This window comes from Notamacropus eugenii, chromosome 2 (assembly GCF_028372415.1).
Source record: "Notamacropus eugenii isolate mMacEug1 chromosome 2, mMacEug1.pri_v2, whole genome shotgun sequence".
NCBI lineage: Eukaryota > Metazoa > Chordata > Mammalia > Diprotodontia > Macropodidae > Notamacropus > Notamacropus eugenii.
Genome location: NC_092873.1, coordinates 537615374 through 537636146, shown reverse-complemented (window position 1 = coordinate 537636146; position 20773 = coordinate 537615374). Strand labels below are relative to the sequence as shown.

Below are 20773 nucleotides of genomic sequence, written 5' to 3'. Positions count from 1 at the left end.
TTCAGCTACTACCACAAGCACAGCAGACACAGGGGTGGTGTTAACATCTGGCTTCTATAACTACGTGGAGCAATTTGAGAGAGTTCATGGAAAAAATCTCCTTTCAACCCAACTGATACTGAAAGTTGAAGTTAAAAAGAGCAGGTTTAACACGAATTACAAACTCTAGAGCCAAAACTTGGGTTATATCAACTCCTTGCATGGTTTAAGCCAATAATGATGACTAAACCATCACACACACACACACACACACACAGACACACACACACACACTGACTCCTTCCCCAGCCATGGTTTTCTCACAGAACATGAGCTGATACTGATCCAGCTGCTTGTGGCTGGTGTTTGCTCTCCCTCGGAATGGGGAGCTGAGGCGGGAACAATGTTTCATACACAATTGCCAGCACTTTCTGTCATACTAGTAAATAATGGGCCACCCCTATTGAGCACCATCTGCCTAATAGAGAAAAATCTTCATCTTAATTAGGAAATACTTCTTCTTATTTAATATTTATGGAACACCCACCATGTGCTTGGCACCAACAGGAAACATGCCCTCGACCCACTAAGGACTTCTTTGTTATAGGGACAAGATGAGCCAGTTACTCACTGTCTTTCTTGTGAATTCAGTTCAATTCAGCATATGCCCATAAAGCACCTACTGTGTGCAAAGCACAGGAGGATTGGGTTTAGAAGAATCCAAATGGACTAGGCTCAAATCCCATCTCTATGTCTGGGCAAGACCTTCATGTGTTTCCAACAAGGCCCTGGGATTCATCTATTAAGTTAGGAGGTGGTGAGCTGTGTTAATGGAGGGAGAATCCAGACTGAATTTCCTCACATGGAGTAAATTAAAGAGGCTTCAAGTACTCCCCAGAAACCTTTCTGGATTGTGGATGCCCACCCTAACCCCCAAACCCTAGCTACTGTTACCTTCCCTTCTGTTGTGAGCGGGGAGACAAATGGACTCTGCTCTCCAGTCCTAAACAGGTTGTAGAGGGCAGGAAATGTTTTACTCTGCTTGAACCCAAGGGGTGGAACTAGGAATCATTGAGCTAAGCTTCCCTGTATCTCTAGATTTAGTTTAAGTAAATCTTCTGATACTGGATGCTGCCCTAAAGACCCTGGCTTCCAGTGTCCTTCTTTCTTGGCTGTGTGATGTGTAGAAAGGCCTGGAGTTTGGATCATCCTAGATCTTTCCAAAATGATGTTCAGCATGGGGGTCTAAAATCAGGTTGTGTATGTGTGTGTGTATGTACTCAGGATATGGGGAGGGAGGCAGCAAAGGTGGCACACACCTCCAGCTAATCCAGAATTCCTTCCTCTGGGCGGGAAATTTCCTTAATAAAGTATATTTAGTTTTGGCCAGGGGGAAAGCTTCTGGTGAGGAGAGATTGGTTCAGTTTTGGTATTTGTTTCTCCAATGTTGACCTGACAAAGGCACTGACTGGCACATAATAGGCAGGGGATGAAGACCTGCTCATTGAGCAACTGTTTGATTGAAAACACATATGAATATCATCCACAAGGACAGGCAGCCCTGAATGCAATTCTTAATTGGGCCCCTACTACCTTCTTTTGACTCTTTTCCTCTCTAGCAAAACTGTTCCCTGATCCTTCTTTCCAATGGGTGGTCAAAACCTGCCAATAGCTTACCCTTCTCACAAACCACCAGCACCATGTTTTAGAAAGGGCATTGACAAGTGCAGTGTGTCAACAGTATGACAGACAGGATGGTAGTGGGTGGGGAACTGAAGACCATGATGCACAAGGATCAGCTAAAGGAACGGGAGAGGAGGGATTAGCTGGTAGGAGTCTTAGGTAGGAATATGAGAGCTGTTTGCAAGAATTTATCACATGGAAGAGTTATTCTGCTTAGCCCCAAAGAGCATGACCAGCAGCCAGGGGTTGAGGGTAAAGAGCAGGAGATTTTAGCTCTATGTAAAGGAACGAGTGCAAATGATCAGAGCTCTCCCAAAGCTGGAACAGGGTACCTAGAGAGTTGGAAGACTCTCACTCATTGGAGGGGTTCAGGCAGAAGCTGGAGGACCATTTGTTAGATGGGATGAAAAGAGGGCTAATGTTCATGCAAGGGTTAACTAGTGGACCTCTGAGGTCTTTTCAGCTCTGAAATTCTATAATTCTACAAGATGCAGGAAAGAGTAGAGTTAACGAGCTGTAATTATTTACTTGGAGAACAGGGCATGTGCTGTGCTTAAGTCTGCTTCCAGTCTACATTTGCCCCTATTTGTGGACCTATGGTCCCCAGACACAGATCATTTGATACAGAAATGCAAATATCCTTTTCATGGGTCTACTTTTAACAGAGGATAGTATATTTCACTGTACGAAGTATTGGTATTTATTGGGTAAGGTTGCTTAACAACCCTGTGAATAAACAAATAACACTAGCATCATTCTCATTTTAGAGATAAGGAAATGGGGGCTTAAGGAGAAGGATGGTTCAAGGGAACCCCATGGAATTTACAGTGAGAAGTTCACTGGAACTGAAAGGACCTTGGAGGCAGTCCGCATCAATCCTTTCACTTTAGACTCTAAGACCAAAGACCTGAGCAGGGAGTCCTGTCTTTGACACTTGCAGTCTGGGTCACTTCACATGATCCTAGAGACCTCAGAGGGCTAACCTCCTCTAACCTCCTCACTTTAGAGGGAGATTGAGCTTTATCTCCATTTGTGACCTGTCTGAGCAGAAGTTTCAACTCAGGTCTTTTAGCTACACCCATAAAAGCAAGTTGAAAAGTTCCTGGGCTCTCTTTGTGGCATTGGGAAAGTTAGTCCCCTTCTCTATGCCTCAGTTTCTTTTTCTGTCAAATGCAACAAAGAAAACCACCCAACACAGAGATCAGTTCTGAGAGTGAAACAAGAAGACAAAAAAGTCGAGGCTCCTGCATCCAAAGCCTCCAAGAAAAATATGAATTGTCTCAGGCCATGGGAGAGTTCAAAAAGGATTTTGAAAATCAAGTAAGAGAAGCAGAGGAAAAACTGGGAAGATAAATGACAATGATGCAAGAAAGTCATGAAAAACAAGTTAACAGCTTGCTAAAGGAGACCTAAAAAATGCTGAAGAAAATAACACCTTTAAAATTAGACTAAGCCAAATGGCAAAAGAGACTCAAAAAGCCAATGAGGAGAAGAATGCTTTAAAAAGCAGAATGGGCCAAATGGAAGAAGAAGTCCAAAATATCACTGAAGAAAATAATTCCTTGAAAATTAGAATGGAGAAAATGGAAGTTAATAACTTTATGCAAAATCAAGAAATTATAAAGCAAAACCAAAAGAATGAAAAAATAGAAGAGAGTGTGATATATCTCATTGGAATAAAACAACTGAATTGGAAAATGGATCCAGGAGAGATGATTTAAAAATTATTGTACTACCTGAAAGCCATGATCAAGAAAAGAACCTAAACATCATCTTTCAAGAAATTACCAAGGAAAACTGCCCTGATATTCTAGAACCAGAGGGTAAAATAAAAATGGAAAGAATCCACTGACCATCTCTTGAAGAAAGATCCCAAAAGGAAAACTTCTAGGAATATGGTAGTCAAACTCTAGAGTTCCTAGGTCAAGAAAAAAATATTTTAAGCAACCAGAAAGAAACAATTCAAGTATTGTGGAAACACAATCCAGATAACATGAAATTCAGGACCTTCTACACTAAGGGATTGGAGGGCTTGAAATATGATTTTCCAGAGGTCAAAGGAGATAAAATTAAAAGCAAGAATCACCTACCCAACAAAACTGATTATAATACTTCAGGGAAAAGTGGAATTTCATTGAAATAGAGCCCTTCCAAACATTATTGTTGAAAAGACCAGAGTTGAAATAGAAAATTTGACTTTCAAATACAAGCATCAACAGAAGCATGAAAAGGTAAATAGGAAAGAGAAACCAAAAGGGACTTATTAAAGTTAAAGTGTTTACTTTCCTATGTGGAAAGATGATATTTGTAACTCATGAGACCATTCTCAGTATTAGGGTGGCTGGAGAGAATATATGTGTGTGTGTATGTGTGTATATGTGTATGTATGCATGCAAGTATGCATACATGTATATATGTGTATTTGTGTATATGCATATGTATATGTATGTATGTGTGTTTTTGGAGAGAGACAGAGACAGAAGGCACAGGGTGAGCTGAATATGAGGGGATGATATCTAAAAAATAAAACTAAGTTGAGAGTAATGTACTGGGAGAAAGAGAAAGGGAGAGGTAGAATATAATAAATTATCTCACACTATAGAGGCAAGAAAGAGCTTTTACAAAGGAGGGGAAGAGGGGGAAGGTGAGAGGGAATGAGCCTTCCTCTCATCAGATTTGACTTCAGAAGGGAATAAAATACACCCTCAATTGAGTACAGAACTTTATTTTACCCTACAGGAAAATAGGAGAGAAGGGGATAAAAGAGAGGGGATAATAGAAGGGACAGCATATTGTGGGAAGGGGTAATAGGAAGCAAACACTTTGGTAGAGGGACAGGTCAAAGGAGAGAGTAGAATAAATGGGAGGTGTGACAGGATAGAGGGAAATAGAGTTAGTCTTTCACATGACTACTGTGGAAGTGTTTTGCATGATTACACATGTATAACCTGTATTGAATTGCTTGTCTTCTCAATGAGGAACATTGGGGAGGGGAGAAGGGGCAGAATGTGGAACTCAAAACTTTAAACGAATGTTTAGAATTGTTTTTACATGTAACTAGGAAATATGATATATAGGCAATGGGGTATAGAAAACTATCTTGAACAGGAAAATAGAAGGGAAGAGGATGGGCGGGGAGTAGCAGAAGGGAGGGCAGACTGTAGGAAAGGATAACCAGAATACATTCAGGGGGAAGGTGGAGGGCAGAAATGTGGAAAAAAATTGAAAATCAAAATTTTGTGGAAGTGAATGTTGAAAATTGAAAATAAATTTAATTAGGAAAAAATGAATGAGTGAATGTAAAAGCATTGCTGAATGCTTCCTATATACCAATCATCAGGTGGGATCAATGCCCTTCAGACTTAGTGGATCCCAGAAGCCCCCATAGGTTTCCATACTCTACACTTCTAAACCGACACATTTCCACATGGAGACAATGGGAGAGGGAAGCTCTGCACCAAATACTTTCTCCTATGTCCTTGTTGCACACTCTTGACATATTAGGGATAAGTAATTGTCTTTTATATCATTGTTCAATGACCTATGAGCACATCATTTTGTCTCTACATTGAAACTGTCCTAATGGTGCCAGTCAGGCCCGTCTCTGTTGCTGCAGCTATACCATTCTTAGAGGACATGGGGTCACAGTGGGGATGCCAAGTCATGTCTGGCTGACTAGAAGAATGCAATTGTGTGAGTTGCTAAAATAATAAGTGTGGATTTTAATTGAATGTGGAAATATCCGTTCAGCAGCCCTAGAGTCATAAGACCATAGATTTAGGGCTAAAAAGGATCTTCGAGGTCATCAGATTCAACCTCTTCATTTTATAGATGAAGTAAGTAGGATTAAGAAAAATTAAGTGACTTGCCCAGGAGCACATGGTTAAGTAAATGTCAAGGGTAAGATTTGAACCCACCTCTTCCTGATTCCATGTCTAACAATCTATTCACTAGGTGATTTTTTTATTTCTTCATCTTTTAAGCATTTGTTTATTTGTTACTTGTGAATTTGGGGGTCTTTAAATATTTCCTTGGGGGAAAAAGAAATAAATAACTATTCCATACCCAACATTTACTTTGTACACTGAGTTCTTTTTCTAAAAAGGACTTGGATGATTCCTTTCAGAAAAAACCTGAGAAAGAAGAAATAGCATCATTTAAGTTTACAAATTTTCCCTGGAACCTGAGATGGGGAAATGTAAGCCAGAGAGAGTACAAGAAAGCCTAATACCACAGTTGGAGCCCTTTTTTGAAAGTAAGGTAGCCTGGGTCACATATGACAAAACATAATCAGTGCCATATATGTATCTATATCTAATCTATATTGACATGTGAGTGTGAGTGTGTGGGAGTATGAATGTGTGTGTATGTGTGTGTGTGTGTGTGAGAGAGAGAGAGAGAGAGAGAGAGAGAGAGAGAGAGAGAGAGAGAGAGAGAGAGAGAGAGAGAGAGAGAGAGAGAGGATGAGAATGCCCAGTGTTTGGTCTCCATTTCTTCTCCAGTGATCTTCACAACAACCCCATGAGGTCAGAACTACTGGTACTACAAGGTTCCTTTTGCTGGTCAGGAAGGTGAGGGTCAGAGGGACTCAATGACTTGCTGAAGTTTGCAGAGCTCATAGTGTCTGAAGTGTGATTGGATGCTTAGTCTTCCTGACTTCCTGACAGCCCCTGTACCCTGCCATCTTCATCCCAGAAACTGAGAACTAGGAAACAAGGGTGGGAGAGGGGTAGAAAATGTCACCTATATTGGTACTTTTGGACACATATTCCCTGCAGGACTGGTTGGCATTGCTAGGGGAAGAGGATTAAATTCAAAGCTGACTCATTGCACGCTGGGTCGAAAGCTCAGCCTTTAGCCAAGGACCAAAGGTAAGAAAGCATGGGTACCAAGAGCAGGATTCTGGAGCCAATGTGGACAGGATGGTCATAAGGTTGGAGTTGGAAGGGACTTCCATGGTCATCCGATCCAACTCACTTACTTTACAGCAGAAAACAAAAGAGCCAGAGGGGTGAGTTGACTTGCCTGTGGTCACCAAGTAGAAAATGACAGCGCAAGGACTAGAACCCCAATCCTCTGACTTCAAAATGAGCCCTCTTTTCACTCCACCACACTGTCTCTGTGTGGGATTACTGGCTGTCCCCATATGCACACAAGATGCACACGTAGACACATCCATGCACATACCCTCTCTACCTGCCCATGATTCCAAGGATTCATTACCCCTGCTGAAATTCTCCAGGCTTCTGGGGTCATTTTTTCTGCCTTCAGTGGAGGTGACCCATATACCCAGGAGTATAGACTGGTGCCAAGGATCTCGGATTGGTTGTACAGGGTCTCTGAACAGGCCAATAAACAGCAAACAGAACTGTGAGTGAAGCCTCCAAACCTGCCGGTCTGCTGATGTGAAAATAAAATGGAAACCTGCATTTGAAGAATGACTCTGTCAGGGACTTATTAAAAGTCGGCTGCCCAGTCACTCAAACTCCAAAGAAGCTAATAGATTGGCCAACCTTTGGGTAAAGTGGAGTAAGGGCTGGTGTCCATGAGCAGAGCTGCGGAAACTTTTCCATCAGAAACCTAAATTAGGTAGAACTTACCTAGCTTGGCTTCACAGTGACCCCAATATAGACTGAAGCAACATTTCTTAAGATTAGCCAACTTTGAAGCAAGTAAAGGATATTTTTCCCCTACTAAGAAAAACTATGGATCTCATTTTTCTGACCACAACTAAATGAAAATAAGGCAGCCCCTAATGTTACTAAAGTACACTGGTGTGTGTGTGTGTGTGTGTGTGTGTGTGTGTGTGTGTGGTGTGTGTAGTTGTTCTCTATGTGGAAGGGAGGGAAAGTCTGTGGTTGAATGGAATGGTCCTTAAGACTGAGCCCAGCCAGAGCACATCATGTCTTTATGGCGATTTCAGGGAATGTCTCAGGGCCATCTCAGGAAGAGATGATTCATATCTTCAGTGAAAGTGAGAAAAGATTACTTCATACACACATACATTTTACATACATACATGTACATATACATACAAAACACATGTACTTATATTTATACATATATACACACATATACATGCATATTTATATACACACATACATACACACACATATTTTAACCTCCTCCTTTTCCTTGATATGAACCATTTCATGCTCTGACCACTAGTGACCTCACCAGGCTATTTTTAGTAGGATCCTTGAAAGCCCCTCTCTGCAGAGCCATCCCTGTCACATGAGGCATGAAGTGTGTAGCCCTGATGTGTGGGCTGTTGACCCATCTTTAAGGAGGGGGCCACATTGGTGCCAGCTAATTAAGGTCGATTTAGGGCTATTCACAGGCACTTTTTCAGACCAGAATCAGCTTTGCTGTTCTAATAAGAGCTACAACTTCTTCAGTTATTATTAATTAATTAATGAGAGGTCCTAACTAATTAATGACATGGTGGAGAAAGTGATAGACTGGTGATTAATGAAGTGGTCTCGTGCTTCTGATACCTACTAGGAATGGGTGGAATTGGATCTGAATCCAGGTTCTGAGGTGATTTTCTCAATGACTTTGGGTATTTTCCAGAATCATAGGATCCCAGATCTAGATCTAAAAGGAACCTCAGTGGCCCTCAGATCCAACCACCTTCATCACACAGATGAGGACAATGAAGCCCAGGCAGGTGAACTGAGTCATCCAGGGTCCCACAAAGTTTAATTGTTAGTGGGAGGCTGCTACCTGAGGTTCTGTGAATAGAGAGACAGACTTTCTCTCTCTCCAGTATTCCTTTAATATCTCTGGGACTCAGCTTTCTCACCTGTAGAGCAGGAATGACCCTAACCACAGTACTTCCTCACAGGGAAGTTGAAACCAGGCAACAAGTAAATCATTTGCTGAATTGAGAAACGTCATCACTGTCCGTTCTTTTCCTGTGTCAGATGAGAGTGATCATGCACTGAAGACAGGACAGGGCAGGGCACGGGTGTATTCAAGCAGACCCCTACTGCCCTCTCAATGTCAGGAAGAGGCTAACAGGGACTCCAGCATGTAGGCGTGGTGCACCTTGGGCTCACAGAAATCATTGGTATAGCATTGTAAGGTACTGAGGAGGTACTAGGATGATCGCTTTTATGGATGAAGAAACTAAGGCGAGAGAGGGTGAGTGACTTGCTGTCCTGGATTGGATGGACCCTCAGGTGTTCCTGACTCCAAGCCCAGAGTTCTGTTCACTGGGCCACTGAGCGGATGTGCCTTATGAGAGGATGTGGATAGAAATCACACAGGAAGGGCAGCCTTTGGTGGGTGGCAATCTTCCTTGGTGGAGGGATCTTCAGAATTGATGATATTGTACTACTGAGAGGCAATGTGGTTTGGTAGATCAGATAGCCTCATCTGAAGTCAATCTCTGACTCTTGCTAGCCCTGTGCATGTGACCGTGGATGGGCAAGTCACTGACCTCGCCCTAATCTGTGTCCTCATCTATAAAAGGGAATAAAAATATGTTCCACCTCTCCCTCAAGGTTGTTGTCAGATTTAGAATGGAGATAAAGCATAAAAGGTGGTTAGCCAACTCTCAAGCACTCCATGAGTATCAGTTAACCTGTCAATCTGTTGGCCAACAAACATTTATTAAATGCGGACTTTTGCTTGGGATACAAAGAAAGATGCTGGGAACACAAAAGACAGTCTGTGCCCTCCAGTTTCTCCTAGTCAAATGGGTTGGGGAGACCTTGTGTAGACAAAGTACCAAGAAGTTCTAGGCACTGGAGATAAGCAGAGAGGACCCCCAGAGGTTATATGAGAGAATGTCTCCATAGAGGGAGAGGCAAGCTGCTCCCGTCCATGACCTGCTTGCCTTACTTCTCCCAAAGATGTCGGCCTCTGAATTCAGACTCAGCCTCATGGTTTGCTAGCACAGTAAAGTGGTAGTAGCAATAGTAGTAGAAATATTAGTAGTAGTAGTAACAGTCATTGTAGTTGTAGCAGTAGTAGTAGTTGTAGCAATTCTAAGTTTGGTACTCTAATCAACATGGGAAATTTTATCTGTGTGGATTCTGACCAAGGCCAGATGGCACCCACTTACAGGCACTCACCATATTGATGCCAAACAACACGAACATCTGATTGCCACGGCCTTCTGCAGGTAATAACCCCAGAGCTGGGAGAAGGGCCATCCCAGCCTCCCAAGTAGCAGAGATTCAGGCAGGTGCCATTATTCCATAAAACTTGACAGAACTATAAGGCAACTAGCCCTCAGCTGCCAGAAGGGTTAGCCATACTAGTGGTAGCCTTGAATAAATTGTTCATTAGCTGTATAGTCAGTTGAGGTAGGGAGAGCTCTATTGGTCAAGGGAAGAATCATCTCTAACAATGAGGAATCATGGTCAGAGGTCAAGAAAGAGTCAGACATGGAGGCAGAACCCACACCTTGAGAGAGAATTCAAGATGGAGAAAGAAGGTAAGGGAAAGACTGAGCTACCACTGCAGTTCCCCAGAAGACTGAGACAATCGAAAGGAACCTGGGTTCCAAAGGTGGAACAAGAGGCCTCAGAGGCAGAAGGGCCAGGACCTTCACCTTTGTGATTGTTTTCTGGCGCCCTTTCTCAACTTGAAGAAAGACCAAGGGACCAGACCTTAAAGATCATCTTCTCCAACGTACTTATTTTACATTGAGGAAACTGAGGCACAGGTATGTTAAGTGATTAAGTCACACAGATAGAAAATCAAGGAGTTGGAATTACAGTCAAGTGTCAGACTCTACCCCCAGGGCTCATGCCACTGGGCTGGGTTGTCTCCTACAGGGTCTAAACAACTTCATTTTGTCCAAGATCCCACAACCTACCTTTCTTTGGCTGCCCCATGGAATGGGTTAACACTACATCCTATCCCAGAGGGGAATCCTGACTAGCAGGAAAAAATGAAATTTTCAAAAGCATGTTACAGATTGTGTCTTTTAGGTTTTTTTTCTTTTCTAGCATAAAAATTTGACATGAATCAGAGATGTGTGAAGGCACATTTTTCATTGTGGTTAATAAATGCAGTTATACATATATATGTACATATATATATACACATACATATGTATATATATATATATATATATATATATATAATGTAGTTAATAAATTTTCTATCATTTGGAACCATAACTATTTGCAACATAAAATTTAAAAGTCCTGTAAAATGTCCATCATGTAATGACTTTATAGTTCTCTAAGACTTGTGGATAATAATGGGGGCTCACCAAATCACTGTGCATCAAAGTCATAACCCCTCACGGACCTCCAAGTGAAATGGAAATTTACAAAAATATACCCCCCACGCAGAATACCATCCAGTTGCCTACCATGATAATGGGAGGAAAGCATCCCCAGCCTCTCCTGAACACCAGTGCCCACTCAATGACTGAATACTTCGCCAGCAACAGACTCCTCATTAGCAGACCTCGTTTGAAGTCATTAAATCAGCCATGAAATTCACCTAGCTACCCTGTCACAGCAGGCTTGGAACGAGAGAGCTCACAGTCAGGTTGTTCACACTTTTAGACTAAATCTCCATCCCCAAACAGGACTACCTCGAAACAATTTGAATGTGTCTGCCTATTCCCAAAGGTCTATTGGTCCAAAGATGTTCAACACAAGTAAGAGCAAGGTGCAATTGATTGTTCAGAATTGTTACCTAACTCCCAGTGTTTCTGTAAACATGACAATGAAGGAGACACATTTAAGCATACACTTGATACAAAGAGGAAGGTACCAAAGCCCATCGTCCAGAGAAATGCACCAGCTTCTGCACTGGCCTCTGAAACTGGTGCATAAAATGGAAGTGAAACAGGGCATTTCTGGGGCTGTGTACAAAGGGTGGCTAATTCCCAGAAGTCCTTCTCTGCTTCCTGGCTTCCTTCAAGACTCAGCTCAAATCTTCCCTTCTGCAGGAGGCTTTTCTGGGTCATTTCTTCCCTTCCCCATTCTTCCCTTGGAGATCCCTCCCATTTCCTATTGGCTCCTCAAGGAGAACCAAGCATCCCTGAAGCACCAAGTGGGGCCACATTGACTCACACCCATTCTCAAACAGAGCACAGGCATATATCTTAATGCCCAATTCAGCATTCCCCTTCCCCTCCACACCCATTGCCTATCTCCCCTAAACAGCCTATGCCTTGCAAATTACACATCTAAGAGCAAGAGCCTTCCAGCTAGGCTGACTAGCTGAGGGACCTGCCGAACTATGTCTGCCTGAGCTTTTGTGTACTGCTGAGCAGACTCTTGGTGCTCAAGGATAATCAATGATAAATACAAATCAACTCCAGGAATCGATAGCAGAGCAACCTGGCAGATTGAACAGTTTTAAATGATTACCAGCTCTTGGAATAGCACCCAGAGACCCAAAGGAAGTCATGGAAGAGAGCTCTGCTTGGATGTAATCAAAAGTTTTGTTTATTAAAACTGGGTGATGGGAAAAATCATTCTGCAAGTAACAGATTTTAATATAGAAATTATCCAATGCAACTGTACAGAGGCAAATGTGATATTGTAGAGAGGCAAAACCTACATATAACTCAAAGGTCCTTCTGTGCTACAGTTTTCAATATGTCCCTTGAAACAGCCTTTTCCAAGGGCAAGAAATAAGAAACAACACTGACTCATTCCAGCTTTGACTCTTCTCCCTTTTGTTCCATGTCATCTCATTCTGGCAGTGCTAAGAAGATGAATGACAGAAAGGGAAAAGAATGAAGTGGGAAGGAGGAGACGGGTGGTAAGAACCAAGAAGGACGGGGTTAACAAAAACTCCTGCCAATCTTATCTTCAGGCAGCATAGAATGAGAGGGAAGTATCAGAGGGTCCTTGCAGGAAATCCCACTCCAGAAGAGGAGAGTAACTATGCACAGATGATTAAGACAGGCTTTGGGAGTGATGCACCACTAATGATTTTGAGACTGTCCCACTACTAGGATGGCCATTAGGCAGAGACGCAAGGATGCTGATGCAATCTGTGGTGGAAGTTTCTGAGAACATGGACAGAGAGGCAGCCTGGAAGCCAGGAAGATCCAGGTGCAAGTCCCACCTGTGACATGTACAGGTTCAACGATCCTAGGCAAATCATTGGACCTCCAAGTGGCTAAGCGATTCTCTAAGACGACATTTCAGAGAAGGCACGTCAACTTGCATTGGTAGAAGCTTCCTCATTGGGAATTCCTTCTACTAATGAAATCCTAGGTCCATTCCTAATGTGCATTTAAGATTATGGCAGTGGAGACCTCAACTATCTTATTACATGGGAAAACCCAACACATTCAGCTGCTCTCCATATGACTGAAATCTTATGGAGGTTTACTCATTCCCTTTGGTAGGACCCATGGCAAAAGACCTTTTATTGGGGGGATAAAGAATAAGGAGAAATTAGAGAAAGAAGAGGAGCTATATGTATCACAAATTACCCATCCTGGTCCCTGGATAATTGAGTATTGAAGGCATTTTTCCTTTATCACTTTGCTATAATCATCCAACATTACTGCCTTGAAGTGTGGCAGCATTTCAATATGGCACTTTGCTCCAATGTGAGATGATGCTTAGCCATTTGTTCAGGATCACACAGAACATTTGCATGCAGGGAGTTACTCAACCTTGTTAGAAAATCAATAACCTGTTCTGTCGGTAGCCTCAGGTAAAGTTTCTCCTGGTTTCTTGAAGAGCTTAGGTCAATTTATCATCAAGTCTCCCAACATTTCTGTGCTTAGGAATACTGTTGTTTGGGCTTCCCACTTCAGCTAAAATTCTAATTTAATCAATAGCAAATTGAACTGGAAGGGGGAGGGGGGAGCTCTAAAGATGTCTCAGGAAAGCATCCAGTGTTTTTTAGGCCCCAGGCCAATCAAAACGGAATGAACAGAAGGTAGCGTAGGTGGGCTAAATGGGGCCTAGCTGCTGGCTCATCAAGTACTCATAACAGTCAAAAACATATAACAATCAACTTGAAAAATAACCGGGTGCTCATTTTATAGCTGGCATGCAAAGGGACCTTCCCTCTGCTAGGATTTACCCACAAGACACGAAGGAAGGCACAGTCAGGGCTTACCGGTCTTTCCCTGTCTCCTTCTTAAAAACTCCGTCACAGTAACCCATGCGCTTCTCTGTGGTCACATAAATCTGGGCTCCCGGGTAGATCTCAACAGCTTTTCGCAGCATGTTGTACACAATGCCATTGCCATCTTTCCTCATGTTCCGGAAAGGCCCCCAGATCACGTAGATGGTGGAGTTGGTTTCTTTGAAAAAGTAATCGGGATTCTTAAGCAAGAGAGGGACGCTGGTGTGGGAAACGACGCGGATCATGGTCTTACGGCCGACGTCTTCCTCATAGCCCTTGGTGGGGGCGTTATTCATCCTCCAAATGCAAGAGGACCTGTCTATTTCGGTGCCCACCTTCTGGCCGGACATCTGACCGGAGCTGGACACAATGGCGCAGAGGTCACAGTCGAGCTGCAAAGGCTGGCAAAGAGAGAAGGAAGAGACAGTCGGGTGAATTAGTGACCCTCACGCATCCCGAGTGCTCGGAGGAGGGAAGCAACCGGCTATTCTTGGAGCTAAGCGGGAGGAGGAGAATCTCTCTGCGATGTTACTCTGTGGGAGAGTTACTTCTGGGGAGTCGGCTCCCCAGCGGATAAAGTTCTCCGCCTTCTCGTCCTTGCCAACGCAGAAATTAAAGCTAAAAACTGTTCTCTTTGAGGGCAGCTCTCTACTTCAGAGAGGATGTTTACGCTAAAGGATGGACAGCGGCAGTAGGAGTCAAGAAATTCTGGGTTCAAATCCCTCCTCCCATATAAACTATGTAATCATAGACGGGCAAGTCACTTAACTCCTCATTCTGGCCTCAGTTTACCTATCTGTAAAACGAGGATGATAATAACTGTAGATCTGGCTTCCAATATCAGTTCTGTTACTACCTACCTCTCTGGTCCTCTGTTCCCTCATCCGTAAAAACAGCAGCTTGGATTAGAATCCTTTCAATGTTGCGCAGAGCTCTATATACCTTAGTTTTTTGTCTCAAGGAGTTATTGTGAGATTCAAACAGGATAATATATGGAAAGTGCATCGACAACTTATGGTTCTGTGTAACCTAAGGGGATTCATCATGGATATACTACTGAAAAAGGTAAATATGTCCAGGCATTGATTGAATATATTTATTTATTTGTAAGAATAGATGATTCTAAAGAATCTGATTTTAAGTACAGAGATTTTCCAAAGTAACAATTTCTCCATGATCAACAGCATCTTGAGTAAATTCTTACACAATATAATGCTGATCAATGAATAAATCTATTTAAACGTTGACATCATCTGGCCTTTGGAATCATGCTTTTCTCAACAACCTTGAACAGCAGGGGTTCCACTGAAACCAACCTGGGCAAAGGCATTCTAAAATCAATGTGGGTCAATTTTTCCCTCTCTGACATTAAAGAGCTTTTAACAAATGGCAGACATAAGAAAACCAATCATTAAATCGTGCATCATATCCTGGACTCTTTGACCCAGAAGATGATGTGTATCTACAGAAAATCTCTCCTAATGTCGCTCTGTGAAAATGGGAATGGTTTCTTTTCCAACCTTTGCAGTGCCATCCTTAATCTTTACTGTATCCCACAGAAGCAAGTTAATTAAAAATAATGTATTAAAAAGGATGATATAACCTCCTAAAACTAATTTGCAGATTTAATGCTATACCAATCAAACTACCAAGGGGATACTTTATAAACCTAGACACAATAATAACAAAATTCAATTGGAGGAACAAAAGGTCTAAGATCTCAAGGGAAATAATGGGAAAAAAAAAAAGTAGGAGCAAAAAGGGACTAGCTCTTCCAGACATCAAATTACATCATAAAGCAGCATTCGCCAACTATCTGGTGCTGGTTTTTAACAAAGTGAAATGGAGATCAGTAGAGCTGATTAGAAAACCTAGAATCAGAAATAACTGAAATCTACAACCCACTCTTTGATAAGCCTAAGCAAAAATTCCTTGGGCAGGGGGGGAAACTCACTATCCGATCTACCGCGAAAACTGGAAAACAACTTGGAAAAATTAGGTTTAGATACATATCATATATGATATACCTCAATGGGTTAAAAAAGGATATGTGACCAAAATATTAAAGATCACACTATGCAAAACTAAAAGAGAGCCCGATGATGCAGTATGTGTCATAGGCATGATCTGAATCCAGGACTTGCTGACTTTAAGGCTAGCCTCCCGCCCACTAAGCTACATTGCCTTGCTCAGAAAAAAAGATACCATTATTTTTAACGTATTGACTGCCTCTTGTGTAAAGCACTGTACGACTTGTTGACTTTCCTTCTTTTCTTTGTGGTGGTGGGAGGTCTGGGTATGTGACTTCATTAGTGTGGAGAACTCTCTCAATGTGGAAACTCCCCATCACCAGCGAGGTAGAGGCAGATGTCAGCCGCTCCAGAACTTATAGTTCTTAGAGCTGTTAGAGTATTGAGAAGGGAAGAGACATGGCTAATTCACACAGCCAGCGTTCGTCAAAGTCATAACGTAAGCCCGAATCTTCCTAGCTTCAAGGTTAGCTCTCTAACCTCTCTGCCATGCTCCCCGTCAGTACTTTGTGAGGAGTTTTCAGCACAGCAGAAGAGAGAAAATAGACCCAGAGAAAATGGTTAGAAAGCATATGTTACACAGTGGGGACAAAAAGATGGGTCGGTGAATGACTGACATGACAATTCTTCCAGTCTACAGATGGGCAAACTGAGAATGAGGTGCCACTGATGTGCTCAGCCATATCCACTGAATTCATCAGCAATGGATCTTTCACAAAGTCTCTTAAATATCTCCATCCACTTGACAGTGTTTTGAACCTTGAGAGATATATGTTCACTATCCTTGCAGTTACAGATTAGACTGTAACAATAGCGAAAAAGAAGTTACAAAACCATTTCAACAATTAGGGGATGTTGCCTTGGTCCTAGAAAAGGTCATTTGTTGAAGCACATTAAGTTAGTCCATTAATCAATCAAACAAACCAAAAGCATTTCTGCTATAAGGAATGCTTAGAAACATAAACTGGTTCCAACACGATTGCGTTGGGAAACATTTTGTGCATAATTCGAATTTTGACTTTGCTTCTGTGAGATTTCTTCCTGAGAAAGAACAGGAACGTTGAGAACTGTCCCAGGCTCCAATAAGAGCTGCAGCCCTTCCCATGCTGACTTCCCCAAGCCAATTCCAGCTCTGTCAGGTGAAGAGGCTATGTTTATTGTGTGTGTTGTGCTACAGTAGGATCTCCGGGCCCAGAGAACTGAGAGGGACAGGCCAGCGTCGGCCCAAGGCTGTGGCCGAGTCATTATTTAGTGAAGTATTTATGGATCTCTCAGCTATCTAACACATTAAACTGCCCTCCCGTTTTTATTGGGTTCTTATCATTTTTATGTGTTACTGATGACATTGGTGAGCACTGTGCCCCATCTCCATTTTGTCCCCAAGCTCTGGAACTTTTATTGGGAGATATTCTTTCAGAATGCATACGCACAGCAGAACTGCTTGGACAATGGTGCTCCAGATGCAAATATACATAGAAAACAGCACCCGCTCTACTCCCTTTAACATCAATACTTTCTGCTAAACTGTGATACTCCCTCAGTACCCAGACCCCTTGAGGCAGGGCCTTCAGTGGTCAACACTGAAGACAATGGACCTGAGTCACAAGAGACCTGGGTTCTAAGCCCAGCTCCATCACTTAGTAGCCATGTTACTATAAGTTTTAGTTTTCCCCTCAGAGAAATGAGTCTTGAGACAGCCCTTACCCTCCCAGGGCTGCTGAGAGCATCGGCATGCATGCAAACCATTAGGCCGTTAAGTGGTGCTGGTCCTGGAGCTAGGGAGATCTGAGAGTAAGTCTCTAAGCATTTATTAAGCACCTAATGTATGCCAGGGTGCTGTGCTAAGCACTATGCTAAGCCCCAGGGATAGAAAGAAAGGCAAAAGAAGGTCTCTGACCTCAAGGAGCCTATAATCAAAGAGAGGAGGCAACATGCAAGCATACGTAGCTTGTGTAGCAGCAAGCTTGTGTGCAAGCATGTGTAGTAACAAGCTGCACATGGGACAAATACAAAAGAATAACGACCAGAAGGAAGGCACCAGAATGAAGTGGGGATGGGGAGGGCTTCCTGTGGATAGTGGGATTTTAGTTGGGACTTGAAAGAAGCCAGGGAGGTGAGTGATCATAGCACAGGAAGGAGAGAATTTCAGCCAGAGAGAATACTTGGGGTTGAGAGACAAACTGGATCAAAGAGAGCACAGGAGGAGGGCTGAGTTATAAGAAAATGGGAAAGGTGAGAGGGTAGAGCAGGTTATCAAAGACTTTGAATGCCTAACAAAGGATTTTGTATTTGATCCTGGGGGTATAGAGAACAATCAGGCATAAGTGAGTGTGGCGGGGCAGGGGGGGTGCGGGAGGGGTGGTGACATGGTCAGGCCAGCACTTTAGGAAGATCACTTTGGTGGCTGGATGGAAGATGTATTGGAGTGGGGAGAGCCTTGAGGCAGGCAGACTCCGCAGCAGCCATTGCAATAGCCCAGGCGATTGGACTATCGAGGTCACGAGACCTTGTCAAAGGGTACTGGCAGTATTGGAGCAGAGTAGGGGGCATATGTGAGAAATATTGTAAGTCAAATCAAGAGGCGTTGGCAGCATATTAGATATGGGGAGGGGTGTGAGGGATAGTGAGGAGATGAGGATGCCACCATAACTGGAGAGCCAGGGGGACTGAGAGGATGGTGATGTCCTCTACAGTAAGAAGGAAGTTAGGAGGGGAAAGGAAAGGGGTAAGGGGAAAGAGAATGAGCTTGGTTTTGAACATGTTGAGTATAAGACGTCTGCTGGACATGCAGTTGGAGACATCTGAGAGGTAGTTAGAGATATGAGACTGGAGTTTTGCAGACAAGTCAAGGCAGGAAACATAGATCTGAGGATCATCAGCAGAGAGATGATTATTAACTCCATGTGAGCTCAAGAGATCCTCAAGTGAAGTAGGATGTAGCAAGAGAAGAAAAAAGGGCTCAGGACAGAGTCCTGTGGGACAGTCATGGTTAGTGGGCTTGACCTGGATGAAGATCCAGCAAAGGAGACAGAGGAGGGGTCAGATATGAGAAGAACCAGGACAGAAGGATGTCCTGAAAACCTAGAGAGGAGTATCCAGGAGGAGACAATGCCCAACAGCGTTCAAGGCTTCAGAGAGTCAGGGAGAATGAGGATGGAGAAAAGGCTGGGGAATTGGGTATTTAGGAGATATCTGGTCATTTCAGAGAGAGCAGTTGGATTGTAGGGAGTTAAGAAGAGAGTGAAAGGAGAGGGAGTAAGGGCATCCATTAGAGATGCCCTTTCTAAGAATTTAGCTACAACAGGCAGAAGAAATAGAGGATCACAATTATGAGGGATGGAAGGATTCATTTAGGATGGGGAAGCCATGAGCATGTTTCTGGGCAGTAGAGAAAAGGAAAGACTGAAGATGTAAGGATGGTGGTGGGGGCAATTGGATACAGTGGAGTCATCTGTGCAGGTAGAGGAACCTGACTTGACAAGGAGAAGCTTGCATCTTTGTGTGAGACGATGTAAAGGAGAAGACAGTGGCATGACCACCATGTAAGACTGACCCCCATATGTCCATGTGTTGGGGATAGGCAGTGTTAAATCAGGTGCTTATATGCACAGCTCCTGGAGCAATCTTTGAGACCTGAGTCTAAAGTCAACTTCAGACACTTTGTAAGCTGTGTGACCCTGGGCAAGTCACTTAACTGCTTTCTGTCTTAGTTTCTTCATTCATAAAATGGTGATGATAATATCACCTGCCTCCTAGAGTTGTTTTGTGGATCAAACAGGATTCTATTTACAAAGGGCCCTGAAAGCACTATATGAAAATAGAATGTGCTCTATAAATGCCCATAGCAGTTGCAGGTTGCTTCTAATGGGCTACCTGCAAAGCAGTACAAAGCTAGATTACTTCTTTCACAAGTGGGATGCAACTCAAAAAGTGTCATGAACTCAGGCAATTAGTGCATAGCCATGGCTCCTGGCCTGGAGTTGCCAGTTGACAGGGAGACTGCACTGAGGACTTGCAGGGAGAGGTCCCGAAGGCAGAAGATCGGGGATTGCCAACAGCAATCTGATGCCAAACTGTATTGTGAAAACAAACATGGGCCCTCTTGCAGCTGAAAATGGAAGCCATCACAAGTGGCCCTTTGTAGAAGAGTGTAGCTTCACAGATTCAAAGCCAAAAGGACCCACAGATTCCAACTAATCCAACCTCCTCATTACAGATGAGGAAACTGAGGTCCATGGAGATGATGTCATTTGACCACAGTTGCTGGTGTAGTAAGCTTCTGAGTGGGGCATGAACCCTTATCTTTTTCCTCTGGAGGAGGTTGGCACATTGCCCAATTGGAGAAGGGTCAGATTCTCATTGATCTTGGCCATCCTCAACATCAGTATCATGCTTTGGTCTAAGAGTCATGCAGATCCACACCTGGTTTAACATCATGCTTATCATGTTGCTGCCACCAACTCATTGCTTAGTCCCTTATGGTTTGGTAAAAGAGCTGGTACAGTTCTAGGAAGTCACTTCTCTGTTTTAAAAACCAAGTTTGTTTGATGGACTCCCCAAGACATAGAAAGGTCCCTTCAATTAGTACTAATATAGCCAGTAGAGAACTTCCCACTGGCCACCATGGTAGCTGACCTGCTCATGATGGAGGATCAGCCAGTTCTGCTATAAGGAGGCATAATTCCACCAATCGGAATGACTGTGCTATTTTATTTGACAACCATAGCCTTGAAAGTGATCAATGAAGACAACCCGATCTGTTTGGTGGCAGCCGATTGCAATGCCATAGCTGGGCAGATTTGGAGGTCAGCAGCTGAGAAACAACTATCAGGCAAACTGGAGGAAAAGCAGGAGGGTTCATCCTCTCTTGAACAGGGGCTGCCGATATAGCTGCTTTCTAAGCAGTCATTGAATAGGGGAGCTGGGACTGAGTTTCCTTCTGCTCAGCCTGACCACACGGTCTTCAGGAGCATCTGTCTCCTTGCCCTCTACCCCTCTTCCCTGGAATC

At 43.2% G+C, this 20773-nt stretch overlaps 1 protein-coding gene across 5 annotated transcripts in view; it reads right to left on the bottom strand.

Annotated features, from left to right (window-relative positions):
- The window catches only part of ST6GALNAC3 (ST6 N-acetylgalactosaminide alpha-2,6-sialyltransferase 3), a 713190-nt gene that overhangs the window by 279464 nt on the left and 412953 nt on the right, over positions 1–20773 (bottom strand). For all 5 annotated transcript variants that reach the window (XM_072649885.1, XM_072649889.1, XM_072649890.1 and 2 more), the window contains exon 3: positions 13726–14135. In XM_072649885.1, the coding sequence (XP_072505986.1) occupies positions 13726–14135 (410 nt within the window). The remainder of the gene's footprint in view (positions 1–13725; positions 14136–20773) is intronic.